Source organism: Cnephaeus nilssonii, assembly GCF_951640355.1.
Source record: "Cnephaeus nilssonii genome assembly, chromosome: 4".
Lineage (NCBI taxonomy): Eukaryota > Metazoa > Chordata > Mammalia > Chiroptera > Vespertilionidae > Cnephaeus > Cnephaeus nilssonii.
This window is the reverse complement of record NC_137075.1, coordinates 103005740-103030976: the sequence shown is the minus strand read 5'-3', so window position 1 is coordinate 103030976 and position 25237 is coordinate 103005740. Positions and strand designations below refer to the sequence as shown.

Here is a 25237-nt window from a genome sequence, read left to right as displayed (position 1 = left end):
GGAGCCAGTGCCCTCCCTCCAGGCTTCCCTCCCCCCACACTGCACTTATCCCCTGGGACCCTCCCCCTTCTCAGGGCTGAGCACTCTCAGAAGAGCCATTTTGCCACTTTAGGGCAGCGTGAGGACCTTGGCTTTCTCCATTGGGTGGGGGACGGTGGCGGGAGAGTTAGAAACTGCGGCTCCTTGGTTCTCAGACCCTGAGTTAGGAGGCAGAGCACAACCTACCCACCTCTCATTTCTCGTGGGGGAGGAAGGCCCAGGCCAGAGGTGGGACTTGGATTTCTGGGGTCCCTACTCTGGACCCTCAAGAAGAGGCAGTTCCCAGCGTTCCCCCTTCCTGGATTGTATACCAGGTGCCAGGCAGGGCTTGTTTCAGTGGGGAGTTCCACCCTACCATCTCCTTCCCTCCCCCCTCCTCCATCCTGTCTGCCCCCCCCCCCACCCCCACTCTCTACCTTCAGAACAAATCACAAAGTCAGATAATCATTTATTCTGCTTTATTTTGGGGTAGAATGGAGGGAGCATGCAGGGAAGGGTCTCATCCCCGTGGCAGAAAGCAGTGGTCTGGTAGGAACACTCTCAGCAACTCAGCACAGTCTCGGGGGGTCTCACATGTCCTCAAGTCTCTTTTGGAGCCCCTTGTGCTATCAGTGCTGGGAGGGGGTTGGGGAGCCCTCAGTGTCCTGTGGAGTCAGGGGGACTCTCAAGGATGCAAATCCGGTAAGTACTGGTGCGATGGGACGTTCTGTGGAGCAGATTGTCCAGGTAAGAGGCAGAGTCAGGGTCAGGCAGTGAGTGTGGCATGGGCTGGACCAGACTGTGGGGTGGCTCGCTTTGCAGGGGGTGGTGGGGGTGGGATGGGGAGGCACCACAGCACACGTGAAGATGTGGGAGTGGGGTCGGGTCCAGGGGAGCAGGAGCACCGGAGCTGGAGGTAGAAGTCAGTGGAGCACCCAAGGTCAGTGTCCCAGGATGGCACAGGTGGCCATGTTGCCACTTCAGGGGGGTGGGTCTCTGGCATCTGCTTGCTTGGCTGCATCTGCTGTGCCTGATTCCTCACCTGGCCTGGGGTCATGGGGTCATTTCCTGCTCATCACTGCTTTCTCCTATCATTGATCTCACTCCCAGTGGTGGGCCTGGGACCTGGAGAATTAAGACGGAAGGAATGTGTAGCCCTTAGCTGGCTCTGGGTCTCTGATGACTGGCTAGTCTGTTGGCACTGTTGATGTTGCTGGTTGATGAGTGGAAGAGATCATTGCTCTTCTTGAGTGGGTTCCCCTTGAATCAGGAGTGGCAGGAGGAGCGCTGGGTCCGAGCGAAGCAGACTGAGGCACAGGGAGGCTGAGTGGAGGTTGTGTTGGGTATCTGGCGCAGAGGAGTGGAGGGTTTGTTGCTGGTGAGGAAGTGTTTTCAGTCATGGTCCAAGTCCTCGTCATCCTCAGGGAGCTCCTCTAGCCTTGCTCCGCCCCTGGCCTGTCTGCCTCGGAGGGGGACTGGATCCTCTGCGCAGATCATGGCCAGGAAGTGGGCCAGGCTCCTGGCCGCAGGGTCCTGATGAGGCAGATTGGGTTGATCTTGGTCCCCATACAACTGTCTGTACAGGAAGTCAAGGATTCCACCAGAGGCCCGTGGTGGGGCTGGGGGGGTAGCGGAGGAGTCGGCCGCCGCAGCCTCCTGCATCTGGCCCCCTTTCTCTTGGTCCCCTCCCGCGTTAGCTTCCTTCACCTGGACCCCTTGTGCGCCGTCCTCCTGCGCGTCGTCATCTGCCTGCGCGTCCTGCGAGGTGTCTTGCAGGCCGTCATGCAGGCCACACTGACGGTAACGTTGCAGGTCGTCTTGCAGGGCTTCTCGCAAGACGACATCACTACCGATGACGTGCAGCTCCAGGTAGTGGCTCTTGTGCAGCGGGGGCTGGGGTCTTACTCTGGGAGCGACTCTGACACAAAAGCGCTCGCACAGCATCATCCAGAACTCGGGTGGGAGGTGGAGGACCCGGGAGCCCCGGGGCACCAGGGCCCTCCGTTCGGCCTGTTCCTCAGTCCGGATGGTGACAGTGCCCACGAGAGGGGGCATCTGGGCCAACAGTTGGGTGATGGCCATGGCGAGGCCACGGTCCGTGAGGAGGGACGAGTCCAGAATGAGGCGCAGGGAGCGCGTGGCTGGCAGCAGCGCCACTTGCAGGGCGGGCGCGGGCAGCAGCGGGAGGTGCTGCTTCGTCTTCAGCATCGCCAGCACGCCTATGGGGGCCAGCGCGTCCTTGCTGATGTGCAGGTCTCGGAAGAAGTGCAGAAAGAGGCTCCTCATCTGGTCCATGTTGAGATGGACAAGGAGGTAGCTGAGTATTTGGTCCTGCTGCACCGGAGTCAGGGCCTCTTGCTGTTGGGTCTGCCTTCTTGGCTCTTCCTGGGGAGGTGCATGCTCATTCTCCTTTTCTTCTCCCAATTCTGGGAGTTGATCCCTGAGGGACCGTTCTGTGGTGACAGGACTCTGGGGCCAGGTGGCAGTGCGGGCCCGGGTGTCAGTGCGGGCCCGAGTGTCCGTGCGGGCCCCGATGGCATTGTTGGCCCGGGTGTTATTTCGGGCCCTGCCGGGATTGTTGGCCCGGGTGTTATTTCGGGCCCTGCCGGGATTGTTGGCCCCGGCGTCAGCGTGGGCCTGGATGGCAATGTGGGCCCGGGCGACAGTGTGGGTCTGGGTGGCAGTGTGGGCCCGGGTGTCAGCGTGGGTCTGGGTGACAGTGTGGGCCCGGGTGACAGTGTGGGTCTGGGTGGCAGTGTGGGCCCGCGTGTCAGCGTGGGCCTGGGTGGCAGTGTGGGTCTGGGTGGCAGTGTGGGCCCGCGTGTCAGCGTGGGCCTGGGTGGCAGTGTGGGTCTGGGTGGCAGTGTGGGCCCGCGTGTCAGCGTGGGCCTGGGTGGCAGTGTGGGCCCGGGTGACAGTGTGGGTCTGGGTGGCAGTGTGGGCCCGCGTGTCAGCGTGGGCCTGGGTGGCAGTGTGGGCCCGGGTGACAGTGTGGGTCTGGGTGGCAGTGTGGGCCCGGGTGTCAGCTTGCGCCCGGATGACAGTGCGGGCCCGAGTGTCAGTGCGGGCCCGGGTGACAGTGTGGGTCTGGGTGGCAGTGCGGGCCCGGGTGGCTGTGCGGGCCCGGGTAGCAGTGCGGGCCCGGGTGGCAATGTGGGCCCGGAAAGGCCCATGGTTGGGGTTCTGCAGCGGCAGAGAGCTGCTGCCATCTTGTTCGGGCCTCTCCATGACATCGAAGTGGAAGCGGCCGAAGAACTTGGCCCACTGCCCCGGGAGAATTACGGTGAGCCTGTCATTATTCAGGGAGGCTAGATCCTCTGTGTTGAGAAGGATCATGATGGGCTCCTCGGTGCTCTCCAGGTAGCAAGACCACACATCCAAGGCAGCCTTTATCGCGATAGACTTCATCACCAGCGGAGGGGAGTTGGCTTCCACGGGAGAAAGGTCTCGGGAAAAGAAAGCGCAGAACACTCTTTTGCCGGTTTGCTCGTCGAATTGAATGAGGGAGGCGTACAGAGCGGTCATGTTGACTCCCGTGTCCAAGTAGAACTGCTTGTGGCACTTGGGGTGATGGAGGAGGGGCGCCTTGCGGAAAGCCCGCTTCACACTTTCGAAGGCCTCCTGCTCCTCGTCACCCCAGTGGAAGTGGTTGGAGGTCAGCAGCTGCCGCCGCAGGGGCTCCGTGATGGCAGCGAAGCGCTCCACGAAGTGGCAGTAGGGGGACATGAGCTCCATCAGGTTTTGCAGGGACTCCTTAGAGAGAGGGATCGGGTAGTCCCTGATGGTCTTCACGACGCTCTTGTTCAGCCTCACCCCTTTGGGGGTCAGGACAAAGCCCATGAATTCGACAGTGTGTTGGTGGAACAGGCTCCTGTCCAGTGAGCAGTAGACGTGGTTGTGTCGAAAGCGGACCAGGACTTGGCGGATGTGTCGGAGGTGTGCCTCCTGGCTCATTGAGTAGATCACGACCTCATTGCCGTAGGAGAGCACAAATTTGCCCAGCATGTCCTTCAGGATACAGTGCATCACGCTCTGAGGGATGACAGGGTCTGAGCAGATCTCAAAGGGCTGATAGCTCCCCTTCTGTTGAAGCTCCAAGCCAAACGCTACTTTCCATAGCTCTTCTGCTGCCTTTTTCTTGCCTTCCTCCACAACGATCCCACGCAGCTCCAGCCTTGTGAACCACGTAGCTCCATGTAACTGTTGGAACAGTTCTGGAATGATCTGTCTCTCCTCCTGCAATTCCTCCTCTCCATTCCCTAGCTTGGCTGCTTCTTGCACCCCAGCACCCACAGGTTCCGGAGGAGCCACAGAGGGACACGTGGCGGCGACGTTGCTGTGATCACTGTCTCCAGCCTGCTGAAGCTCAGAGGGCTCTGATTCAGAAAGATCATCGGATCCGTCTGAGCTTGGCTGGTCGGAAGTCTCATCATCTGCTATCTTCGGGTTGAACACGTCGGCAAGGTCGGAATACTGGGGCAGCAGTCCGGGCAGCAGGCTTATGGCATGTCTCTCGAGCGTGGTGGATGGTGGGAGTGGGCTGAAGCAGTTCTTCAGGCAGTAGGGAGAGTGGAAGGTGCAGCGGCCTCTGGCCCAGTCGATATCGGGGGAGTGGACTCGGAGCCAGTTGATGCCCAGGACCACGGAGAAGTTGGGTGAAGGAACGATGTCGAATTCAATAAGCTCATGGTGGTTCTGATGAAAGCACACCAGAGGCTCAGTGTGCAGCCACACGGGCTCGTTGCCAATCAGGGAGCCATCCATGGTGTGGATGGACTGTGGGTAGGGCTTCTCGAACAACTCAACATAGTGCTCTTGGGCAAACCTCTCATCCATGAAGTTGGAGCTTGCCCCCGAGTCCACCAGCGCCTGTACCGCCACACTGTGGTAAGGGTTCACCCTCACCATGAGCAGCAGGAAGACGTGCCTGCGATCGATATCGGGCTGGATTTCGTAGGTCAGCCAGCTGCTGACCGGCCACTTCTCGGGAGCAGGTGAGTCCTTCTTGGCCTTCCCGGTAGGGTTCCGAGAGTGGGACTGTGGACGCATCCTGAGCATGGCCTTTTTCTCCGCCAGGTTCTCTTCTATCTGCAGGACGAGGGCCATCAGACTCTCCAGCGAATCTGGCTGAGGGAGCTGGAACAGATACTGCCTGATCTCCTCATTGAGCCCCAGGCACAGGTGGGCCTGCAGGACTTCGTCTGGCCAACACAAGGTGGGTACCAGCTCCCGGAACTCGTTGATGTAGTCGATGGCGGCGCGATCCCCTTGCGCGATGTTGAGCATGGTGTCTTCCGCCACACGCAGTTCCTCCTTGTAATGGAACGTGTTGGTCATGGCCTCCATGAAGGCTGGGTAGTTGGTCAGCAGGGGGCTTCTTTGCCGCTTCAGGTTTTGGGCCCATTCGAGGGCCGTGTCTGAGAGGTGCCTGATGATGAACTTCACTCGCCGGCGGTCGTTGCGGAACTTTCTAGGGTAGCCTTGTATGATCATGTGGCAGTGCACAAAGAACTCCGGGTAATCTCTTCGATCGCCCGAGAAGATTTGCGGCTCTGGCACGCGGCCCATTCTGATCGCTTTCATCAGGATCTCTATTGCTATTTTTTGCTGTTCTTTGAGGTCTTGCATCCAGAAGTACATGGAGGTGAAGGAGCTGACCCTGCCCCTTAATTCCAACTCACCGGGCTCCTCCTCCTCCTCCTCCTCGTCGTCACTTAGGTCAGTGTCGTCGTCTTCTTCGTCCAGCTCTCCCTCATTGACTGATGCTTCTTCCATCTCACCAGGCGCCTCACCGATGGGATCCCCCACTTCCTGACGGGAAGCCTTGCATGACTCCTCCAGGTCTTGGAGTAGGTCATTGGGTGGATCCTTTATTTCACTATGTCGGCCACTGGATGGCTCCTCCATGTCTTGGAGGAGGTCAATGGGCAGCTCTCCCATTTCCTGGGCTGGGCCTTGAGCCGGCCCCGCCGCCTCCTGTACTCCGCCTTCTATCTCCATGGTGGTGTTGGATGAGCCCTCAGAGGACTCCATTTGTTTTGATGATGGATTCTTACGCTCCATCATCGTCTCAAATGAGTCTTCAGAGGGTTCTATCATTTCGTCGGATGGAGAGGAGTGTTCTCTGAAGACTGGTAAGGTGGTGATGCGTCCAGTCAGTGACTGGGATCACAGCGATCAGAACCTGGTGGGGGTAGGGAGATGGGCAGTAAAGGCAGTGGTTTAGGGTCTCAAGAGGTCAGGGTCAGATTCCTCAGGACAAAGTGAATTTCCAACACATTAGAACAGAGAGAAACTGGGGAAGCCTTCGGGTCCCATGTGTGGTACCCACAGGGAGAGAATAGAGACTATGTGTCAACCCCTGACCTTCCTGCCCACTCTCTCCCAGGCTTCCTCTGCCTCTCTGGCCTGCCTACTTCCCAACGGCTGTGAGAAATTCACAGCCCATAAATTTGGTGGGGTGATGGGCCCAGAGCACCATCGCAGGCAGGCACCTGGCAGAACACACTGGCCACCTCATTCCACCCTGGCACACGTGTCTGGTCAATGCTCCTTCCCTCCTGTGGTCACCCGAAAGTCACCGAGCTCACATGTCAGTGCTGTCCAAAGCCAGCTCTGCAGGCCAAGTGCTCTGGAGCTAGCTTGGCCTTGGTGTGAGAGCAGAGCCTCGAGCAGGGATGCCTGCTATTTAACAAGTTCAGGGGAAGAGGAGAAAATGGGCACGTGGCCACTATCCTGTCAGCTGGCTCAACTGCCCCAAATAGCTTTATTTCCTTCCCTAAATTCAAAGTAGAAATGGTGTGTGTCGGGGGGTGGGCGCTGGCTATAGAGCTCTGGATTCCGGGTTTTATTTTTCCCATAAATATTTAGAAAACAACGAGGAGGTGCCAGAGATTTGCACATTGCGATGTGATCCTAATTCAGAATTTTGGGGCTAATTTCTCTTCCTCTCTTTCATCAACTGGCAATGCTGTGTTTTCCTCAACTCAGAGCTGTTGAGGAAACTTGCCAGTCATCTCCCCACCCCTCCTAAAATCTCTACTTTCCCTGGATTACCCTCTCTGTCTGTGGGGTTCAGGAACTTCTAAAATTTGGCCTCAGTTCCACACGTGCAAAACATATTGACTTGATCTACCCCCTCCCCCGTCCCAGTCTTACTGGGTAGGGCTGACCCCTTCACTCTAGCAGACATACCCCCTCTGTTGCTAACTGGTTTTCCCCTAACATAACTTTTATGCATCTTGTTAAAAGTTTAAGCTTTGGGTGTATCCAGTTGAGTTGTGATATTGAGTGAGGAGTAGAGGTGGGAGGTATCTTTGACATCTGATTGTCTTGGAGTGGACTTTTGAAAATCTGGTCATGGTGTTTTTAGTGGACCAAGACTGAATTTAAAGCGATGTTTTGGTGGGGTTTTGCACATTTCATCTCTGCTGGGGCACAGCAAACTGAGTTCTGGCCACTCAATAGGTTAGCTCTACGGTTAATGCTTTTTATTTGTGTTGCACCTTTTGTTACTTCTCGGTTTTCTCCATTAAAAACAAACATTCATGCTCTTTTGTAAAACTCTTCATTGCCTAATGTCCAAACCATCCAATGAGATATAAAATTCTGATCTGCTGTTTCTCTAAATTAAGTAAATTGTTGTTAGCATGTCAGTTAAATTTGATCCCACAGGACCTCTGATTAAAACTTTTGTTGTTTATTTACTGTCTGCATTATTAAGCCCAAATCTTTTCGCATAAAATTCCCGACACATAAATTCGCATAAAATTCCCGACACATAAATTCCCAAAATCATTTTCTGGCTAAAATTTTAAGGCCATAGAATAATAGAAAATTCTGATCATGCTATTTCTCAAGGTAGATATTACATTTTTTTAGCATAAAATCTCCTCATCACCATCTTCTTCATTATCACCATCTCCATCATCATCAGCATCTCCATCACCATAAGCATCTCCATCACCATCAGCATCTCCATCATAGCAACATACACAGAATACCTTGCATAAATTAACTTATTTTCTCTTCATAAAAAGTCCTATAAGCTATGTGTTATTCTAAAATTCCAAGTCTCTGGTATAAAGTTCTAATTGAAATACTAAATTTGACTAAGTAATTCACCTAATTTTCTATTAGGAATAAAAATCTCAGTATGTCTCTTAAGACCCATAAAACCCTTTTTTGGCTAAAATTTTAAATTTAAAAATTTAAATTGGCTAAAATATGAAAGTTAAAATATAAAACCTCAACATCTCACTAAAAACACTAAAAACTATTCATTGGCTTTTATTGCAAATAAAAAAATTGATAAAAGTTAAAATCTCATATGTCTTAAAACCATTGGCTAATATAAATTTAAATTGATTAAAATTTAAAATCTCAATATATTTCCTATTATTAATATTAAAAATTGTAATATTTAAATTTTTAGTTGATTAAAATTTTAGTATATCGAAGTCCTTAAAACTCTATTGGCTAAAATTCAAGCTCCTTAGCAAGATGATTTAAAAACTAGATATATATCCCCTCTTTAATATAAAGTCTACAATTATTAATATATTTACAAATTTGATGATATAATTGATTAAGCCCTTCAACTTTCTTGTCCTCAACCTAAAATCTAATATCCTCAGCATGTCATAAAAAAATCTCATCTTAATAATCCTTTTAATATCAAAGCTTAAACTTTTAACAAGATGCATAAAAGTTATCTCATAACTTCTCTATTTAAAGGTTGCAAATGTTTTTTTTCACTGTTTATAAAATATGAAGTTTCAATCACTTGCCATCCAACAAAATTTTTTACCATGTGATTTATTTGCAATCTGACAGATATAGAACCCAAAGTCTTACCTAATTACTTCTTAAACTCTTTATTGACTTAATTCCAAACTTCTAAGCATGATACAAAAATTTGACCATGTCATTTCTCAAAATAAAAGGTCACACTCCCTTGCAAGATACTTTAGTTTGGTCCTGTAACTTCTCTGTAAAAGCCTATAATATTTCTTAATCACCTTTAAGACAATATCTGAACTCCTTGGAATAAAATAAACATTTTATTTTATAATTTCTAGGCACACTGCTTTTATCAAACACAGAAATTTCGCCATGTCCTTCTTTAAGATTTCTTAATGGCCCAAATCCAAATTCCTTAGGAGGCACAAAAATGTGATCCTGTCATTCTTCCAAATAGTGTCTAAACCTCTTTGCATGCTATGGGAATTCAGTCATATGACCTTCACATGAGCCCTGCCACGCCCACCCATGACTTGCCGTGCATGGTACAGTTCCTCATCATGAACTACTAAGTGGATGCACTTGTGCCAAAGTGTGCCTCCTCTGAGCTGTCCGTGCTCATTTATTATCTGGTTCATCAAATCCAGACACCTTAGCATAAAATTTGTTTTGCCAGCAAATTCCCCTGGAGACAAAACTCTTATCAGTCACTCCTTAAAACACTATGTTGGCTAACATCCCAGTGCCTCTGCATTGAGGGTTCAAAAATGAGATCATACTCCTCCCTAAAATGAAATGCTCAAATGCCTTCAACTCTCACATGAAATCTCATCTCCTTGGCGTGTTATAAAAATCTGATCATATTATCTTTATCATAAAAATCTACTTTTGTAGCTCTGCTGAAATGCATAAGTTTGATCATGTAACTCAATTTGAAACTTTTCAAGGTTTCTTCATTGCCTTGTAACATAAAGTCCCAACTACTTAACATAAAATGCAACGTTTTACCATGTAATTTATCTTCAGACTGGTCTATAAAAAAAACCTAAATCTCACCCCGTCATTCTTTTAAAGCCTTTATTGGCTTAAATCCAAACTTATTAGCATGATATAAAAATTCGATCTTGTCATCCCTTAAAATAAAATTCACACTTCCTAGCACAGTATATAAAATCTGATCCTGTAACTCTGCCTTAAACTCACAGACTCCCTCTCTCAGTTGTGGAATTATGGAATAAAAGGCCAAGTTCTTAGCATAAAATGTGAATTTTATTTTATAATTTCACTGCATACTGTTTATCAAATACAAAAAATATATCATGATGTCCCTCTCTTAGAACTTTATTGGCTAAAATCAAATTTCTAGGCGTGTGGAAGAATCTAATCATGTCAGTGCCTGGAAATAAATTCCAAATATTTTTGCATACTCCCAATGTTGATCATGGGAGTCCCCTGTTTGAAATCTCTCGGCTTTGGTGCCAACATCAATCAAACTTTCTTGGCATGTTCCCAAAGTCAGACATTAGCATCCCCTCGACACACAAAGTCCAAATGTTTTTAGCATGATGCCTAAATTTGTGGCTGTTCCTTTTCATGTTATAATTTTCAATGTTTCCTCATTGCCTATAATGGAAGAGTCTGAAGCCATTAGCCTTAAAATACATTTTATCATGTTTATCTGCAGACTTATCTCCTACAAGCAAAATCCTCACCATCACATTTCTTAAAACCCTTTGGCAGGAACCCAAACTCTTTAGTATGATTTAAAAGTTTGATTCTGTCACGTCTCAAAATAAAGTCCAGATTTCTTCCTCCAAACCCCCAAATCTATTCATGAAAGCCCTGCGTAACATCTTTTCATGTACCTCCGTCACTGACAAAATACCTGGACATCTTAGCGTGATACCGATTTATGGTGGTATTCTCAGTTCAAAACCGTCCCTATTTCATGTCCCCAACACAAAACCCAAAGACCTGAGCGTGGAATGAAAATTGCACCAAGTATTTGTTAAGCTGAAAAATCTTCACGTTGCTCTTGGTTACTTAGGACACAAAGCCTAAGCTTTAGCCCCCGTTCCTCCTCATACTTCCCAGGAAGACTTGGTTTCCTACTTCTTGCCCCCAAACAAATCGCGATTTTATTGCCTCCGGGTCTTTTTTATATTTTTAAGCTGGTACCTCTGTGTACAGTTCATTAATTCATACAGCGGCATGTCCTGATTCTTTTTTCTAGGACGGGCACTGGATCCTGGGGGTAACGGAATGGAGGCAGCCTCGCCTTGCTGGACATCTGTCACCAGCAAGGAGGTGGGACCACGCCCTCGCAGTGACATGCCATGCTGGAGGTGAGCGTGGGGTTTTGGGGGGCAAGGCTGGGAGGTCTCCCTTCCACCCCTGGTGAGCGTATCCTTTCAGGGTTCTCTGGGCTCAGCTGTCCATCCTTGGGTGAGGCCTTTGGGCCGTCGTTTCAGAAGGTGGGGGTTCCCCGCCCTCTCACCTATCCCTCCATGCCCACAGCTGCCCCCTTGCCCCATCTCTGGCCTCTCAGTCTTTCGAATGTCGTTCCATCTATGTTGAGGTCTCAAGCCACAGGACGATTTAAAAAAAAAAATATCTACTGATTTGGAAATTCTCATTTCATACCCCCCACCCAAGTCAGGATTGAGTGCACCTGGTTTGGGGTCTTTGAGTCAGACCCCCTCCCCCCGGCACCCACAGACAGACACCCCAGCCTCACCACCTGCCGTGCCCAGAGCCTTCTTGTTCAGGACAGCTCCCTGCTTGCCTCCGAGCAAGTGGCCCATTGGGTCGGGGCTGCCAACGTGTGTCTATGAAGGGTTGGATGTTTGGGGGGGGGGGGTGCGGGGGGGCCAATCCCTCAGCAAATACCTCTGCCTGTCAGCTCACTTGTACAGTAAAGGAAATCTGATTTTAAAAATAGAGCTTGGAAGAGGAGATGAGAGGATATTTAGGAGCAGAGTTGAGCCGGGGGTAAGAGCGGGGGGCGGAGGAATTAGGGGAGAGGTGAGGACACAGGAGGAGGGCGGGAGGCCCAGTTGCTGCGAGGAAGGTAGAGATGGCGTATATGAGGGCGGAGGGAGAAGAGGGGGATTGGGACTCCCTGTTCCATGCTCCCCTTTTCTGGCCTCTTAGACCCCCGCCTTCACAGGGGACCCTGGCTCTCTGGGCTACCAGGATGGGTGTCAGGGCCAGCATCAGGCGAAGACCCTGCCAGCCTCTAGGACATACTCAGCCACCTGGGTTTGAAGGACCAGGGCTGTGGTCACTCCTCATTTAGCTTCCTAGTTGGGAGTGGGCACAGAGAGCGGTGGCTCCCTGGGGACCCATGAGGAGGGTCCCAGTGGACTGTGGCCCCTACAGGGCGCTGCTGGGCTGGCACAACTCACATTGGGGTGCCTTCCAGCCCCCTGCCTTGTCCATTCAATTGCCTGGCTTGTGGCTCGAGACCACTGGGCCTTAGAGATGAGAAAGCTTCCTCACCTTGACCCAGAGCCGCCAGTCTCCCCTCCCTTCCCCTAGGTTTGTGAATGTCAGGCCCCACTGCGCCTCGGACTTCATTGGGGAAACTGAGTCTCTGGAAGGGCATCACTGTGACTCAGGACACATAGTGAGTTCTGGCAGAGCTGGGGTTGCCCCCAGGGTCTCTCTTCCAACCCCAAACCCGGCTGGGTTAGGGGGCCCCTTGGAAAGGGTCCCTGAAGCCCCTCACCACCCCTCATGGTGAAGGGCAGTGCCCTGCACCCAGCCATGTTCCTGCAGCCAAGTCCCTGCCCCCCCTCCTTGATTGGCAGTTCCAGGGGGTAGCTGGATCACTCTCCCCAGAATAACCCTGGGAGGGGGAGAGTATCGCTCAAGGGAGGGGCTGGGAGAGGGGTCACAGAGACAGTCCTTCCGAGCTGCCCAAATCAGACCGGCCAATGAGCTGCTCCCAATGCTGCTCTTGCCTTTCAAGGCAAGTGGGTAGGGGAAGGAGCCAGCCAGCTGCCAGCTGGGCCCCACGCCTACTTTCAGGGTGACCCGCTCCTCCTGGGCCCTCAGTTTCCCCGGATCTGCTAGTAGGGTTGGGTAGTGGGCTTCTCATTTTGTTCCTGTCACTTTGGGGTCCCGAGAGGTGTTCGAAGGGTGACCCTGGGGAGCTTTGGTGAAGGGAGGGGTTTGGCAGAGCAGGTGGAACTCCGGAACCGCACCCACCCTGCCTCAATTCTTAGAAATAGGGGTCCCTTCTATTTCATTTAGTTAGAGGCCCCCCACACGGAAGCCACTGTTGAGAGCACCGGCTGGGTGGTTTCTTCTAGTGGGAGGGGTTTTGGTGGAATCTGGTAGTATCTGGTGGCCAGGAGCTGCAGGCTAGGAGCGGGGCGCCCGTGGGAGGCGCAGAGGCCAGGATCAGGGTCCCCATTTACAAATGAGGAGCACCTCTTGCCCAGGGGAGATGGGAACAGTGAGGGCCGGTTTTATCATTAGGGCTCCCGTGTCGCTACTTTGTGAACATCTGCTGTAATTGCAGCGGACGAGAATCAGAGAGCATTTTCACACACGGTGCCGGCTTTAATTATTTCACGGGCCTGCCTTGACAAGGAGTGAACCGAGTCCAGGGGGTGAAGCAACTATTGAACACCCCGGCGCTAAGTGGCTGGTGATGAGGCTGGGGAGGGGCGGGCTGTGCAGATGCAGGAGGCACGTGATGTCCAGACAGAGGTAATTCGATTTTTTAGTTAAAACTAATGTTTCCTGAGCGTCTGCTAGGTGTCAGACAGGATCCTCACCACCCAGTTCGTTACTGACTGCTTTCCTTATAAGGTGGTGCGTTCCCCGTTTTCCGGCATTAAATTCAGGGGTTTAGCAGGCCCAGTTCAGGAAGGAAGAGGCAGGGGGGCAGCATTCAAACCCAGGCTTTCCTCTCTCCCCTGATGGAGGGAGGGGGAAATAGCAGACACCCCTCAAGGGGTGAGCAGTGGCCATTTGGGGACCTCAACAGGCTCTCAGGGCCAGAGAGGGCTAGTTTATTCCATGGTCACCGTGATCAGCCTCGTAGTCCAATGGGAGACCAGACCAGAGGAGTGGGGGTCTCGGTGTCTGCCTCTATCTTGCCGAAATGCTCATGGGGTCATTCCCAATTCATTTTGGCTAATTTGGTTGTCGGTGGAGGGACAGGACAGCTGGCCCAGGACCTGCTAATTATAGCCGCCCAAGTATTTGAACAGAGATACTGAGTACCAAACGAACCCTTTAACCTTTCTCCCTAATGGCCGGCCCACCCCCTTAAGTGCCCATCCCCTCTTCCCTCAGGCCCCTGGGCGGAGGTCAGCATGGGACCTCTGGCCCTAGTCTTACCTTTGATGCAAGTAGTCACTGTAGTCAGCGGATGGGCTCCCGTCGGGTGGACAGGAACCGCGCTTCTTTCTAGAAAGTTATTGGATAAATGAGTGTCTTTAATATGCAAGTCCGGGCTGTGTGACCAGCATGCATGTTCCACAGGACAACTTTAAAATGTGTACGCGGAGCTTTTCTCACGTGACTACATCACGACCCTCCCTTTCCCCCACATGGCTGCATTTGGGTCTTTCCGTGGGTTTGCTTGAGTGCTTACTATGTGGCAGGCATTGTCCCCCCCCCCCCCCCATATGTTTTTATTGATTTTAGAGAGAGAGGGATAGATAGAAAACATCTATCTCTTTAGCTGCCTCCTGCACGCCCCCTACTGGGGATGGAGTCTGTAACCTGGGCATGTGCGCTGTCTGGGTTCATGGGTTGATGCCCAACCACTGAGCGACACCAGCCTGGCCAGGGCACTATTTTAATTCTCTTACTTTTTATAACAACCCACGAAGGTGTTGCCTTTGTTATCCCCATTTTCCAGAGGGGAATCTGAAGCCCAGGACACACCTCAAGCCACTCATGTGGAGGGCCACACTGGCACTCAGTGTCCGGCTCCCTGTTCTTGCTGGACCCCCATTTTTCTCTCTAGCAAGTGTACTTCAGAGCTGATGTGGGCCCAGCCTCTGCGCAACTCTGAGTGAAACGCTAAGCTCTCTGAGTTTTGACTCCAAGGCCGTTGTAAGTAGCATCTTCCCAGGCTGGTGGCCCCGCCCTCACCTGAGAACCCCACCTACATCCTGGGGGACCCTCATAGTGTTTCGCCCACCCTCCGTCAGCACACAGTAGGGCTGCTGGTAGCAGTGGGGCCTGAGGAGGAGGAGGAGGAGGCAGAGGAGGAGGAGGAGGAGGAGGAGGAGGAGGAGGAGGAGGAGGAGGAGGAGGCTGGGACAGGTGGGCTGCGTCCTGGCTGGACCCACGAGTAATTTCTCTTTCCTCCCAGGTGGCCAGAGGCGAGGCGGTGGCTTTCTCCTAGGAAGGGAGCAGATGCCTGGCCTGGGATGGAATCAAAGGTCTGTAAAGGATTTATTTTTTTCGGATTTACATATTTGAACAATTTGTAAATATGTGAGCCCGTCAGAATGGAACTAACTTGAGCCTTTGGTTCTACAGCCGAGGCTCGCTGCCCCCTGGAGGGCAGCGAGTCGGTGGGGTCCTGAGGCCAGGGTGCGGCACACCTACCCAGAGCGGTGCAAGGACCTCCTACGCTGACCTCCCAGCAGAACAGGTATGTGTGCCTGCCCTGTTACACTGACAGTCTTTCTGGGGAGGTAGGGGCCTTGAGGAGGTGGGGATTCTACAGTCGTAAAATAATACAGTCAAACATCCAGAATCCTGCAATTCCTCTGCCTGTCATAGGTAATCAAGGGAGGAGTTAAAATCTCTCACTTTGACATGAAAAGGTGCTGACAACTGTGATTGGGGCTTACAGGGCCTGCACAGGGGCAGGGAGGGCATGATCTCCTGGGAGGAGTGAGTGACCTTGAACCAGTGACTATAGGCCCCCCTCCTCCTGCTTCAAGTGTTGCCTTGCTGCCTTCAATGAAATAACATGAAATGCTTGGCACGCAGTAGGTACTCAACACGTAAAAATGATTCTTACTTGAGGTGGATCTGTCCCTGAACTGTCCCTTTAAAAGCCCTTCTCATTTGTGTGGAAGCCAGAGGGGAGACAAGGGGAGCAGGGATCAGGAGGGTCAGCCCTGGGTCCCCAGGGACTTCTCTTGCATCCACTAACAACTTGATTGACAGTGCCTAGACTTCCGTAGGAGGAGTTGGCCGTCTTCACAGCGAATCGCCCCAGTCTGCAGGTGGTACAGGTAACTGCAATCTGGGTATGGCATTTTATTTTCGTTTATTATAAATACGTTTTGCATCTGAAAAACGATTTCAGACACTGGACGAGCCTCTCCCGGAATAAAATGCTGTGTAATAGGCAGCACTGGTCACTGGGCAGAGGACTGGTTCTCACCTGCGCTCCCATTTCTTCTGCACAAAGTCAAGGTCAAAAGCAGGTCTCTGCCGGACAGAGGGGAGGAAAGTTCTAGAAGGCCCCCATCTGTGTAGGAGGAGGGACTCTGCCCGATGAACCCGGTCGTTGCTATGTGCAGATGCAGGAGGGTTGAGACTCATTTGGGTTCAAAGCTGGCTTAGTGTTGTGTCCTTGGGGTCTCGGGGCCTCAGTCTGTGCCTTTATCTGCAGATGACAGGGGGCGCATGCAGCCCCATGCTTGAGAGGGGTGCCGTGTCCTACAGCGGACACGAAGGGGGCAAACACCTGCAAGGCTGGCCCCATTCTCACGAAACTGAGCCGTTAGAAATACCCGTGTCCTTCCGCCACGTCCCCTCTGGGTTAGAACGGGGAGGAAACACGGCAGCTGTGGGTTCTGCATGGGGACCGAGCTGTCGGGGGACCCAGCAAGGCCGGCTCTTTGCCAGCAGGCCATTCGGCCGCTGACGCATGTGAGCTGCGTGGTTGCTGCTCCCCTGAGGCCCATGTCCCCTTCTCCCCGGCCGATCTCATGTCACATTCATGTTCCAGTTAGCTAATCCCGAGGACACGGGCCAGGGCATTAGCTTTCAGGGCCTCTTAAAGACCGCAAAGGAAAACGTACTCCCCAATGGGTGCATTGCAGACACCCGCTGGCGGGCTCTGGGGGGCCCCGGGGGCCGGGGGGGCGGGGGAAGCGCAGCCCGCGGCAGGCGCACACCTGCTGGCCTCCTGTCACGGACACGCCACTCAAACGCCCCCGGCTCCGGCCTCAGAGCACAGGAAGTTAAAAAAGGGATGATCTTTGGGATAAAACGAACCCCTGTGTCTGCAGAACTTCTTTTGGGGGGAAACATGACCACTTCTGCTCCATCAGCCAAAATGTCCTCCCTTTTGTATTTTAAAATAACCCCCCTCACAAAAAATGTTTGTTCTAATTATGGGAGAAATGCATTGATAATTAATACACTCGTTACTGAAAATGAACGTTCCCCATAAAAGCAAAAGCCAGCTCCAAGGCCTCCCTCCACCCTAGCTCCCCCCACCCCCACCCATTCACTGCTGCTGTTACGGGTTTCAGGGTTATGGTTGCAGATATTTTTCTGTGCATTTGCATATGGATAGGAATTGAACTCTGAAGTGCATGATTTTCTTTATTTTTTTGCATTAACTATATCATCCCGTACGTTTCCTTTCTGCGCAGCTCGTTTTTCTTCACCCAGGAATCTGCTTGGAGATGATAAAGATCGACGCCATTCCTTATAACAACACGGTGCACACCGGAGTTTATTTAACCGCCTCCCCGCTGCCACGAAAGCTCTCAGTCCTCACCCCGTGGGGACGGGGAGTGGAGGCAGGTGTGAGTAATTGCTAATGTCTGGATTTGGGGAGTGGGCTCCCAAGCGTTTATGGCATTATTAAAGATGAATATATGAATGCATACATTAGCATAAAACAGGGACATGCCCCGACCAGTGATGAGAAAGTGTTTATGAACAAAAGATCATGATGAATCCAGGCCTGCACAAAACACCAGGGTCCATTAGGAGACAATGGGTCTGGCTCTTTCATGCCTTTTAAGAGCTGTTTAATATTCCGGGGTATGTGCGCACCACGGCTGATCAGACTCTCCTTTCCTGTCGAAAATCCCAGCCGTGTTTGCATTGGTGTGTGTGTGTGTGTTCGTGTGTGTGTGTGTGTGTGTGTGTGTGTGTGTGAGTGCGCGTGTGCGTGCACAATAGCTTTGGTCCAAGTCCCCGTCGTTGGGGTGGCCGACAGGTTCAGGGGTGCTTGTTATAATAGATGAGAAAATAAACAAACATGAATACATAAAATGTAAGTGTTTCTGGCATAGATAAATGAGGGCAGATCACGAACCAAGGTTTTAATTAATGTGATTCCGCTCAACTGCAGCCCGCGCAGAAACATCTCCGTGGGTCCCGTTTTGTGTTGTTTGGTTTTGTTGCGAATGACCCCGCAGGGAGCACTGCTGCGGCTAAGTCTGTAAACACGGCTCCTTCCCCCCGAGTTCTCAGAGGTGGGATCGCCGGGCTAAACAGTTTGCAAAGTTTATTTTCACCGAGTGGTCTTTCTAAAATGCCATTTTGACCTTATCACTGTTTTGCTTTAAGTCCTCCATCTGACTTCCCGGAGCTTCTGGGACGTGGTCCAAGAGCCTTAGCCTGGCACGTACGACCCTATAGGGTCTGGCTGGAAGCTCCCCAGCCTCGTGCCCTCCCCCCCCTTCACCCCCCCGGTTGTCCCTGGGCTTGCTGCTGCAGCCCCACAAGCTACCTGCCCCTCTCCATGCCTTTCTCCTCGGTCTTCCAGACCAAATGTATTCAAAAGTCCAGCAAAGCGTGGTCCCCAGAATTGTAATGCCTCATTGATGGGTCTTCCTAGCCCCAGACAGTGTTTTGCATTTTTTCTAGGATTCAGGAAACTGGCTACATGTTAATCAGCCCCTCTCCTTTGTCCCTGTCCAGGGCCGCCGGCCCCTGCTTTGCCTGGATCTGACGTCCCGTCACTGAAAACCGCCTCATATTGTTCCCGGCGATGCGCAGTGTCGGAGGTCGGAGCTGTGTGCTCCGCGGCACGGTGAGTGCTCAGAGTACCGTCGAACTGCACACACACGCCTGGGGGGGTGCCCAGGCTGGCACCCCTACTGCCCCACACTGCCCCGCCCTGCCTGTGTGCCGTGCCCCAGAACCTGGGGTCCACAGATGGAGGGTAGTGGCATCTCATGCCGTGAGTGCTAGCGGCAGGTTTTCGGGGGCATAATTCCAGCCTGGAAATGGCCTGCTCCTCCCCCGAGGGAAACGGGACTGGTCCCAGGACATGAGAAACATCCTAGCATGTGACAACAGGGCCACCAGCTGGGGTGTTGGTGGCAGCTCTGGGGAGAGGACAGGGTTGAGAGTGGTGCTTGTACCTTCGTGACAGTGGAATGTTCTAGAAAGAACACAGGCTTTGGTGTGGAGGGCTAGGATGCCAAATGCACATCACCCTTGGGGTAGAGGATTTACCCGCCCTGGGGGGGAACAAAAGGCACCAGCATGATCAAGGTTTTGGTCCCTTTTGTTTCCCTGGGGTCGGGGGTGGGGGGAGTGGAGAGTAGGAAACACCCTGAGAGGCAGGCCCTCTTGAACACAAACCCAGCTACTTGACCTGATGTTGTAGAGCTGCATGTCCTTTTAAGTCCCGGAGATGTCCTGTGCCTCAGTTTCCTGATATGCAAAACAGTAATCAAAATCTCCCACGGGCGCCAAGAGAAAGCAACACAAAGGATTGCCCCGGCCCAGTAGCCAGCACGCCATCCCCAGCAAAACTCAGCAGCCCTGCCCGTCCAGGACCCTCCCGACACGCTGCGCCCTCCTCCCGAGACGGGCAGTTCCTTTCAGAGCCCCTCCGAGGAGACAGAAAGGCCCAGAGACAATGTGAGCGGGGATGAGAGCCCCCCCCAGGCCCAGTGCAGACCCCCTACCCCGGGGAGACACGGCCTTTCCCCAGCTCCCGGGGGCCAGGAAGGGGCTGCCCTGCAGGCTCTGAGTGCGTTCTCCTGAAAAGTTTGGTGATAGCTCCTTTTATTTTTTTATAAATCTGTATAAAATGTCAGACTGCTCTTCAGGCAGATTTTTCAGGCTCGTATTTTATAGACTTTGGCAGGGGCGGCTCGGAAGGAACAGTGGTTACAGTCTCCAGAGGTTCATAATTCCTGGAAGAACTTCTGGCTCAGCCTGGCTTCTCCTAAATTTCACAGAAAACGCTGCTGGGCCGGGCCCAGCCTGAAGGAGGTTTTTGTGCCTGGGCGCAGCCTGCCCTGGTGGGAGCATGACTTGTGTGTTGCCTTTTTCACAGAAGTGAACTTCCTCCGCCATCGAGCACAAAGACGCCTCTCTCTGAATTTTGGGTTTGTTTACTCTAAGCGAGGCTTGGTCAGACATGTCCTCCTCCCCCGGCCCCCTGCCACCCGCCCCCCCCCGAACGCCCCGCCCGTTTCTCTGCGGCAAATGCAGCTGCCCCTGTCTCTGCAGCCCCAGCCTCACGCCCTGACTTCTGATGGCGTGGCGAGGGAGGGGGGCTCTGTGGATCTGCAGTCTAGGGAGCTATTGCGACAGGGGCCTGGGACAACCCCCTCCTCAGCAGGAGCCCTTCCCCAGCCAGCCTGCCCATCATGGGGCTGAAGACCCCAGGCCTCTGGCTGGTGAGGGACGTGGGTGGGCGGCTTTGCACACCCACCCTAAGCATATCCTGAGCCACCGGCCCCCCCCAACCAGAAACCTTTCTTTGCATGATTTCTTAATGTGCGTGAGTTCTTCCGAAGCGGCCATGAAATGCCGCAGGGGCTGCAACACACGTGTAAATACCACTTTACCCAAACACGTTCACCACATCAGTCATGTAATAGATTTAAACAACAGCAACGACGCAAAACAACCGAACGGGGCTCTGAGAAACAAATGGTCTCGCAAGCAGCACCAAGGCGGGTGGCCCGCAGTCTGTCTGTCTGTCTGTGGGGAGCCAGCCCGCGCTCTCCACCTGCAACACGATGCTGCCTCCCCACGGTGGGTCTGGGCAGCAGTTGGGACCCCGCGGCTGACTGACAGTGCCCTGGCAGGTGGGGCTGTCAGGGGCAGGACGATTCAGGCAGCAGTGACAAGGGGCTCCGTCCCCGTGTCCCTGTTGCCTCCAACCTCCTCAAATCTTTCTACCCCTTGAGGTGCATCTATGACCCCAAGGGTGAGCTAGGGCAGCTTGGCCATTTCAGGGACAAGAAACCGAGGCTGCACCCTTAAGCCAGCCTGTTTTACACACACAACACACACACACACACACACACACACACACACACACAACACACACACACACACACACACACACACACGCGCTGAGTGCTCGCACTAGGAACAAAGACTAGAAAACTCCTTTAGAAACTGCAGAACAGAGCCTCGTCTAGCGGGGGTCCCCTGATAAAGGCCCCATCCACCCAGAGTTCCTGGGAACGGAGTCCCCATGAATGGGCATGGAGAGCCAGCCCCAGACGGCAGAGTTGGCCTCATTCATCAACATGCAGGCCCCTCGGCCCCAGCCCCGGATGAGGGGCTTTCAGGAGTCCCCCGAGCATCCAAGTCACGGTCCAGCAGCCGGCCGAATTGGTGGCTGTGGCCCAGCCTTTAGGAAGGGGCCCTGCTTTTCCCATGGCCGGCCAGCCCCTCCACTCGGCAGATCCCCCCTCCTACTACTTGCCCCTCTGGAAGGCTGCCCCCCAACCCTCCACACCCGTCTGTTGCCCCTGAGAGGACGCAGGCCAGCCTTTGTGAGCCCGGGAGCCACGGTGGGCCGTGGGCCTCTCCAGGTGGCCTGGCCCTTGAGATGGGGAATTGGCTGCAGAACAGCCCCTCACCGCCCCCCACTGGCCCCGAGCACTCACCCCCTTTCTCTGCTCCTCTCCCTCACTGCCTCATTGTGACAGAAGCGCTCCACCAGCCAGCGGTGCCTTTGCCATTCAGCTCAGGGCAAGGTACGCGGGGAAAGTGTGCATCCTTGCTCTGACCCCAGCCTGCCTCCTCTGCAGCCAGCCCCTCTCGCTCGCTCGGGACTTAGCTCCGTAGGAGCTGCTCTAAGGCCTAGACGTGCGGGCTGCCAGCCCGGGCAGGGAGCCGCGCTGCAGCCTTCCGGCCAAGTACCGGCCTGCCTCTCTCTGCTCGATGCCTCCAGTAACAGGGAGCTCCCTCTCTCCCGGAGCAGCCCGCTCAGGGCTCGCACACGGCGCTGCTTTGCCGAGCCCTCCCCTGCTTTCTGCATCTGCCTCCGTGGCTCATGCAGCCCCCTCACCCCCTCTGCCCTCCGCTCTTTGCAGGCAGCCAGCTCCCTCTCGGTCCTCTCCTTCCTGTGCGGTGGAGCAAGCCCCCCATCAAGGGTCAGCTTTGGGGTTCCGGTCCCGGTCCCAATTACAGCCGTCTACACCTGTCCCGCGCCCCTGCCCCTGCGGTTTGGGAGCTGGGAAGGGGCCCTTTGCCCTGCTGTTCTGCAGTGAGCCCAGGGGAGGGCGCGGGTCTCCCCTCCCGGGTCCAGCTGCTCTGGATCTCCCTGTTGAGCGGCTTCCGAGCCCTCTCAGGTTTTTATGGCCCCCTTGCTAGTTGCCAGGGAGAAAGCTCTCTATGCAAACCCTGCCTTTTCCGCAGGAGCCACCAGGCGGGCGGCCCTGGTCCGCCTGCTGCAGCCTCCTCGCCGCCGCCGCTGCCGCAACCGCGGCGGGACCCGCAGGCAGCCGCTGCGGGGCTGGGGGCCTCCCGCCAGAGTCAGGCAGACCGGGCTTGACTCCCAATCTTATCTGTGACCACAGCAATTCCCTTCACCTTTCTGAGCCTCCGTTTTTCCTCTGAAAAGGATATGAGAGGGGCTTCCACTGGCTTGAAGTGAGACTAAAGGAGATCAGAGTAGCCTAGCTCACATCAGAAACTAGTGCAAGTAGACACGGGGATCCAGGGAGGGAGGCACGCATGGAAGGAGCGTCGCCAGAGAGAAACCGGTCCGGCCTTCTCCAGACTTGCACAGGATGCAGAGGGGACCCTCTACATGGCGGAGGGACCCCTCTGCCGGCTTAACCACGCACGCCAAGCCAGTTAGACGCAGCTGGAGGCAGCCCTAGGCCTGTGAGCTCACAGTAGATGCAGTAAATGGTAAAAATGACATGGAAGCCCACATCTGTATTTAATAAAGCAAGAATTTGCATTGTATGTGCAGCCTGAGGGGTTCCGGGGGGCTGAGGCATAAGACCGTCTTCCCTTGCCCTTTCCTCGCTTCCTAGAAGGGCCAGGGTAGACGGGGTGTCTGAGGAACAGAAGCCCCAGTGTCTAGGCACCCACAGACTGTGGGAATCAGTCCCCCATCCATGCCCTTTCCCCCCAAGCCACTGTAGTGCACCTACCTTCCCCGGGCCCAGACCCGAGTAGGAAAGACTGGGAAGCCGGACACGGAGCTGGATGCTTGCTGGTTGCTTCCTGTCCTCGAAGCTCAGGCTGGTGGGGAAAGAGAACAGGGAGTGAGTCACTGTAAATCAAGTGATCAAGGGGATGATGGCAGCTGAGATTTATGGAGCCCGATGTAGGGGCCAAGCTCTGAGCTGGGCTGTCTGCGTCGGACTCTCCCGGCAGAAACTCCGAGCACTGGCCTCAGAATCCCCACTAGGTTGATGAGGAAACTGAGGCAGGGAAAAGTGAAGTCCCCTACTCACCGTCTCTCAGCTGGTGTGAGGCCAAGCCAGGATAGAACCCTAGTTTGTCCGAGGCTCCCACCACACCCTGCAGCTGAACAGCTCAGCGAGGCTGTGCTGAGTGCTGGGGGGACGTGGGTGGGCAGGGATGGATTGATTAGTTATAAGCACCTCCCAGCGGTGCTTGAGATCCCAGGCTCCTCTGTGGCCCAATCCGTTTGAAGGGCAGATTCAAAATTAGGTGGTAGCACCTATGGGCAGAGGCTTATGAGGATGGCGTTATTACCCTGACGTGGGGAGGGCCCGCCCTCCCACCTCCAAGCAGATTGCAGATGGAGATGGGGAGGGCTGGGGCTTGTTTGTGTGGACAGTGAGTTAGGACAGAGCTGCCTCCTGGGGAGGGCTGGCTTTGGAGGGGATGAGGGCTGGATGGTTGACACCGGCAGCTCCTCACCACAGAAAAGTGCCCCCCCCCCCACTAGACCCACTCTTGGGGGGAGATCCCCCAGCCCCATCTCTGACACAGACAGCCACTCTGAGCCTCTGCACCTCAGTTTCCCTACCTGTGCAAGAGAGATGGAAACTACGTCATTGCAAGGAAGCCCCTGCTCTCAGGCCCTCTCTCCAGCCCCCTACCTCTGCTACAGTCTCCAGACACCTGTCTGCTTGCCAGAGCAATATTCAACAGTTTCAGTGCGGCGAGCGGGCGGGGCGAGCGGGAGGGGGCCTGCGGACGGAGAGGGGGGGAAGCTGCTGCATCAGGCAGGCTTGGGCCGGTGAAGATTTGTGCCAACTCACGGTGCAGTGGAAGCAGACGGCTGAACTCTCCAGACTCCAGCCGAGAGTCTGTGGCGCCCCCAAGTGCCACAAGGGGGCTGCCTGGGCCACATTTTAAGCCAGGAAATTGAGGAGGGGGAGGCCGTCAGTAGGGACGGGCGGTTTTACTTTTGTGGTGGCGCTTTAAACTGCGTCAGAAGTGTGATGGGGCCAACCTTCCCGGGGCTGGGGGCCCCTGGAGGGGTGGCCGGCCCTGCCTGGGGTGGCGCCAGCGCACCCCTCCCTCGCAGAGCTGTGCTGCAATGCAGCAGGCTGCCAGAGGGCCGGGGAGCTGTCCCGGGCCGCTCTTCCAAAGTGGGAAGTGCGGGATGCGGGAAGGGGGGAGTCCAGGAAACTGAGGGTGCAGAGGGTCTAGCAGCTGCCGAAGGGCCAGAAAGAGGGTGAGGTGGAGAGTGTGGTGTTGCTGGGGGCCTGGGGCGACTGCAGCGGACCCGGGGTCCAGTGTGCGTCATTTTGCAGTGATACCACTGGTAGCAGAGAGGGAGGGGGCTGAGAGATGGGGAAGAGAGGGGCTGAGGACAGCTAGGGTCGCTTGGCACATACTTTAGGGCTAAAGCATCGACTCTTGTCCTCCCCAAAAAGCAAAAAAAAAAAAAAAAATGAAGAAGCATAAAAACAAAAAATCATCTGAAAGCGCTGCGGCTGACTTCTCCCCAGCCAGGCTGTGCAGAGCTCAGGGAAGGAAGAACCAGGTAGCCAGCTCTGCGCGGGGGGAGGGAGGTGCTGTGGGCCCTGTCAGAGCCAAGGAAAAGGCGCAGGGGCCTGGGCAGGGCAGGGGGCCCTGTGGGAGGGTGGCTGGAGGTCTGGGGAGAGCATGGGGCGGGGGGCTGTAAGGTAGAGCGACCTGGGGATCCAGGAGGCCCTGGCATGGGGAGAGGTGGCGTGGGGAAGTGGGTGGAAGCACAGGAGGGTCTGCAGTGGGAAGGAGGGCCCGGGGGAAGCTAGTGGGCATTTTGCCCTGTAGCCCCAGCTCCCAGTCCCCGCAGTCTGGAGTGGTTTGCTCCCCCAGGCCTGGACCCCCCCCCTCTCATCCCCTC

General features: G+C 54.2%; 1 protein-coding gene across 1 annotated transcript; it reads right to left on the bottom strand.

Annotated features, from left to right (window-relative positions):
* Positions 1-221: 221 nt before the first annotated feature.
* On the bottom strand, positions 222-24077 carry RTL1 (retrotransposon Gag like 1). Its single transcript, XM_079769228.1, has 4 exons — positions 23385-24077; positions 23079-23169; positions 14116-14184; positions 222-6202 (listed from the first exon to the last, which is right to left on the bottom strand). Exon 4 carries the CDS (start codon positions 6115-6117, stop codon positions 1411-1413), a length of 4707 nt encoding a protein of 1568 aa, XP_079625354.1. The 5' UTR covers positions 6118-6202; positions 14116-14184; positions 23079-23169; positions 23385-24077; the 3' UTR covers positions 222-1410.
* Between the last annotated feature and the right edge of the window lie 1160 nt (positions 24078-25237).

Coding starts and splice junctions, on each gene's coding strand:
- RTL1 (XM_079769228.1), bottom strand. CDS start 6,117: ATGATAGAACCCTCTGAAGACTCATTTGAGACGATGATGGAGCGTAAG.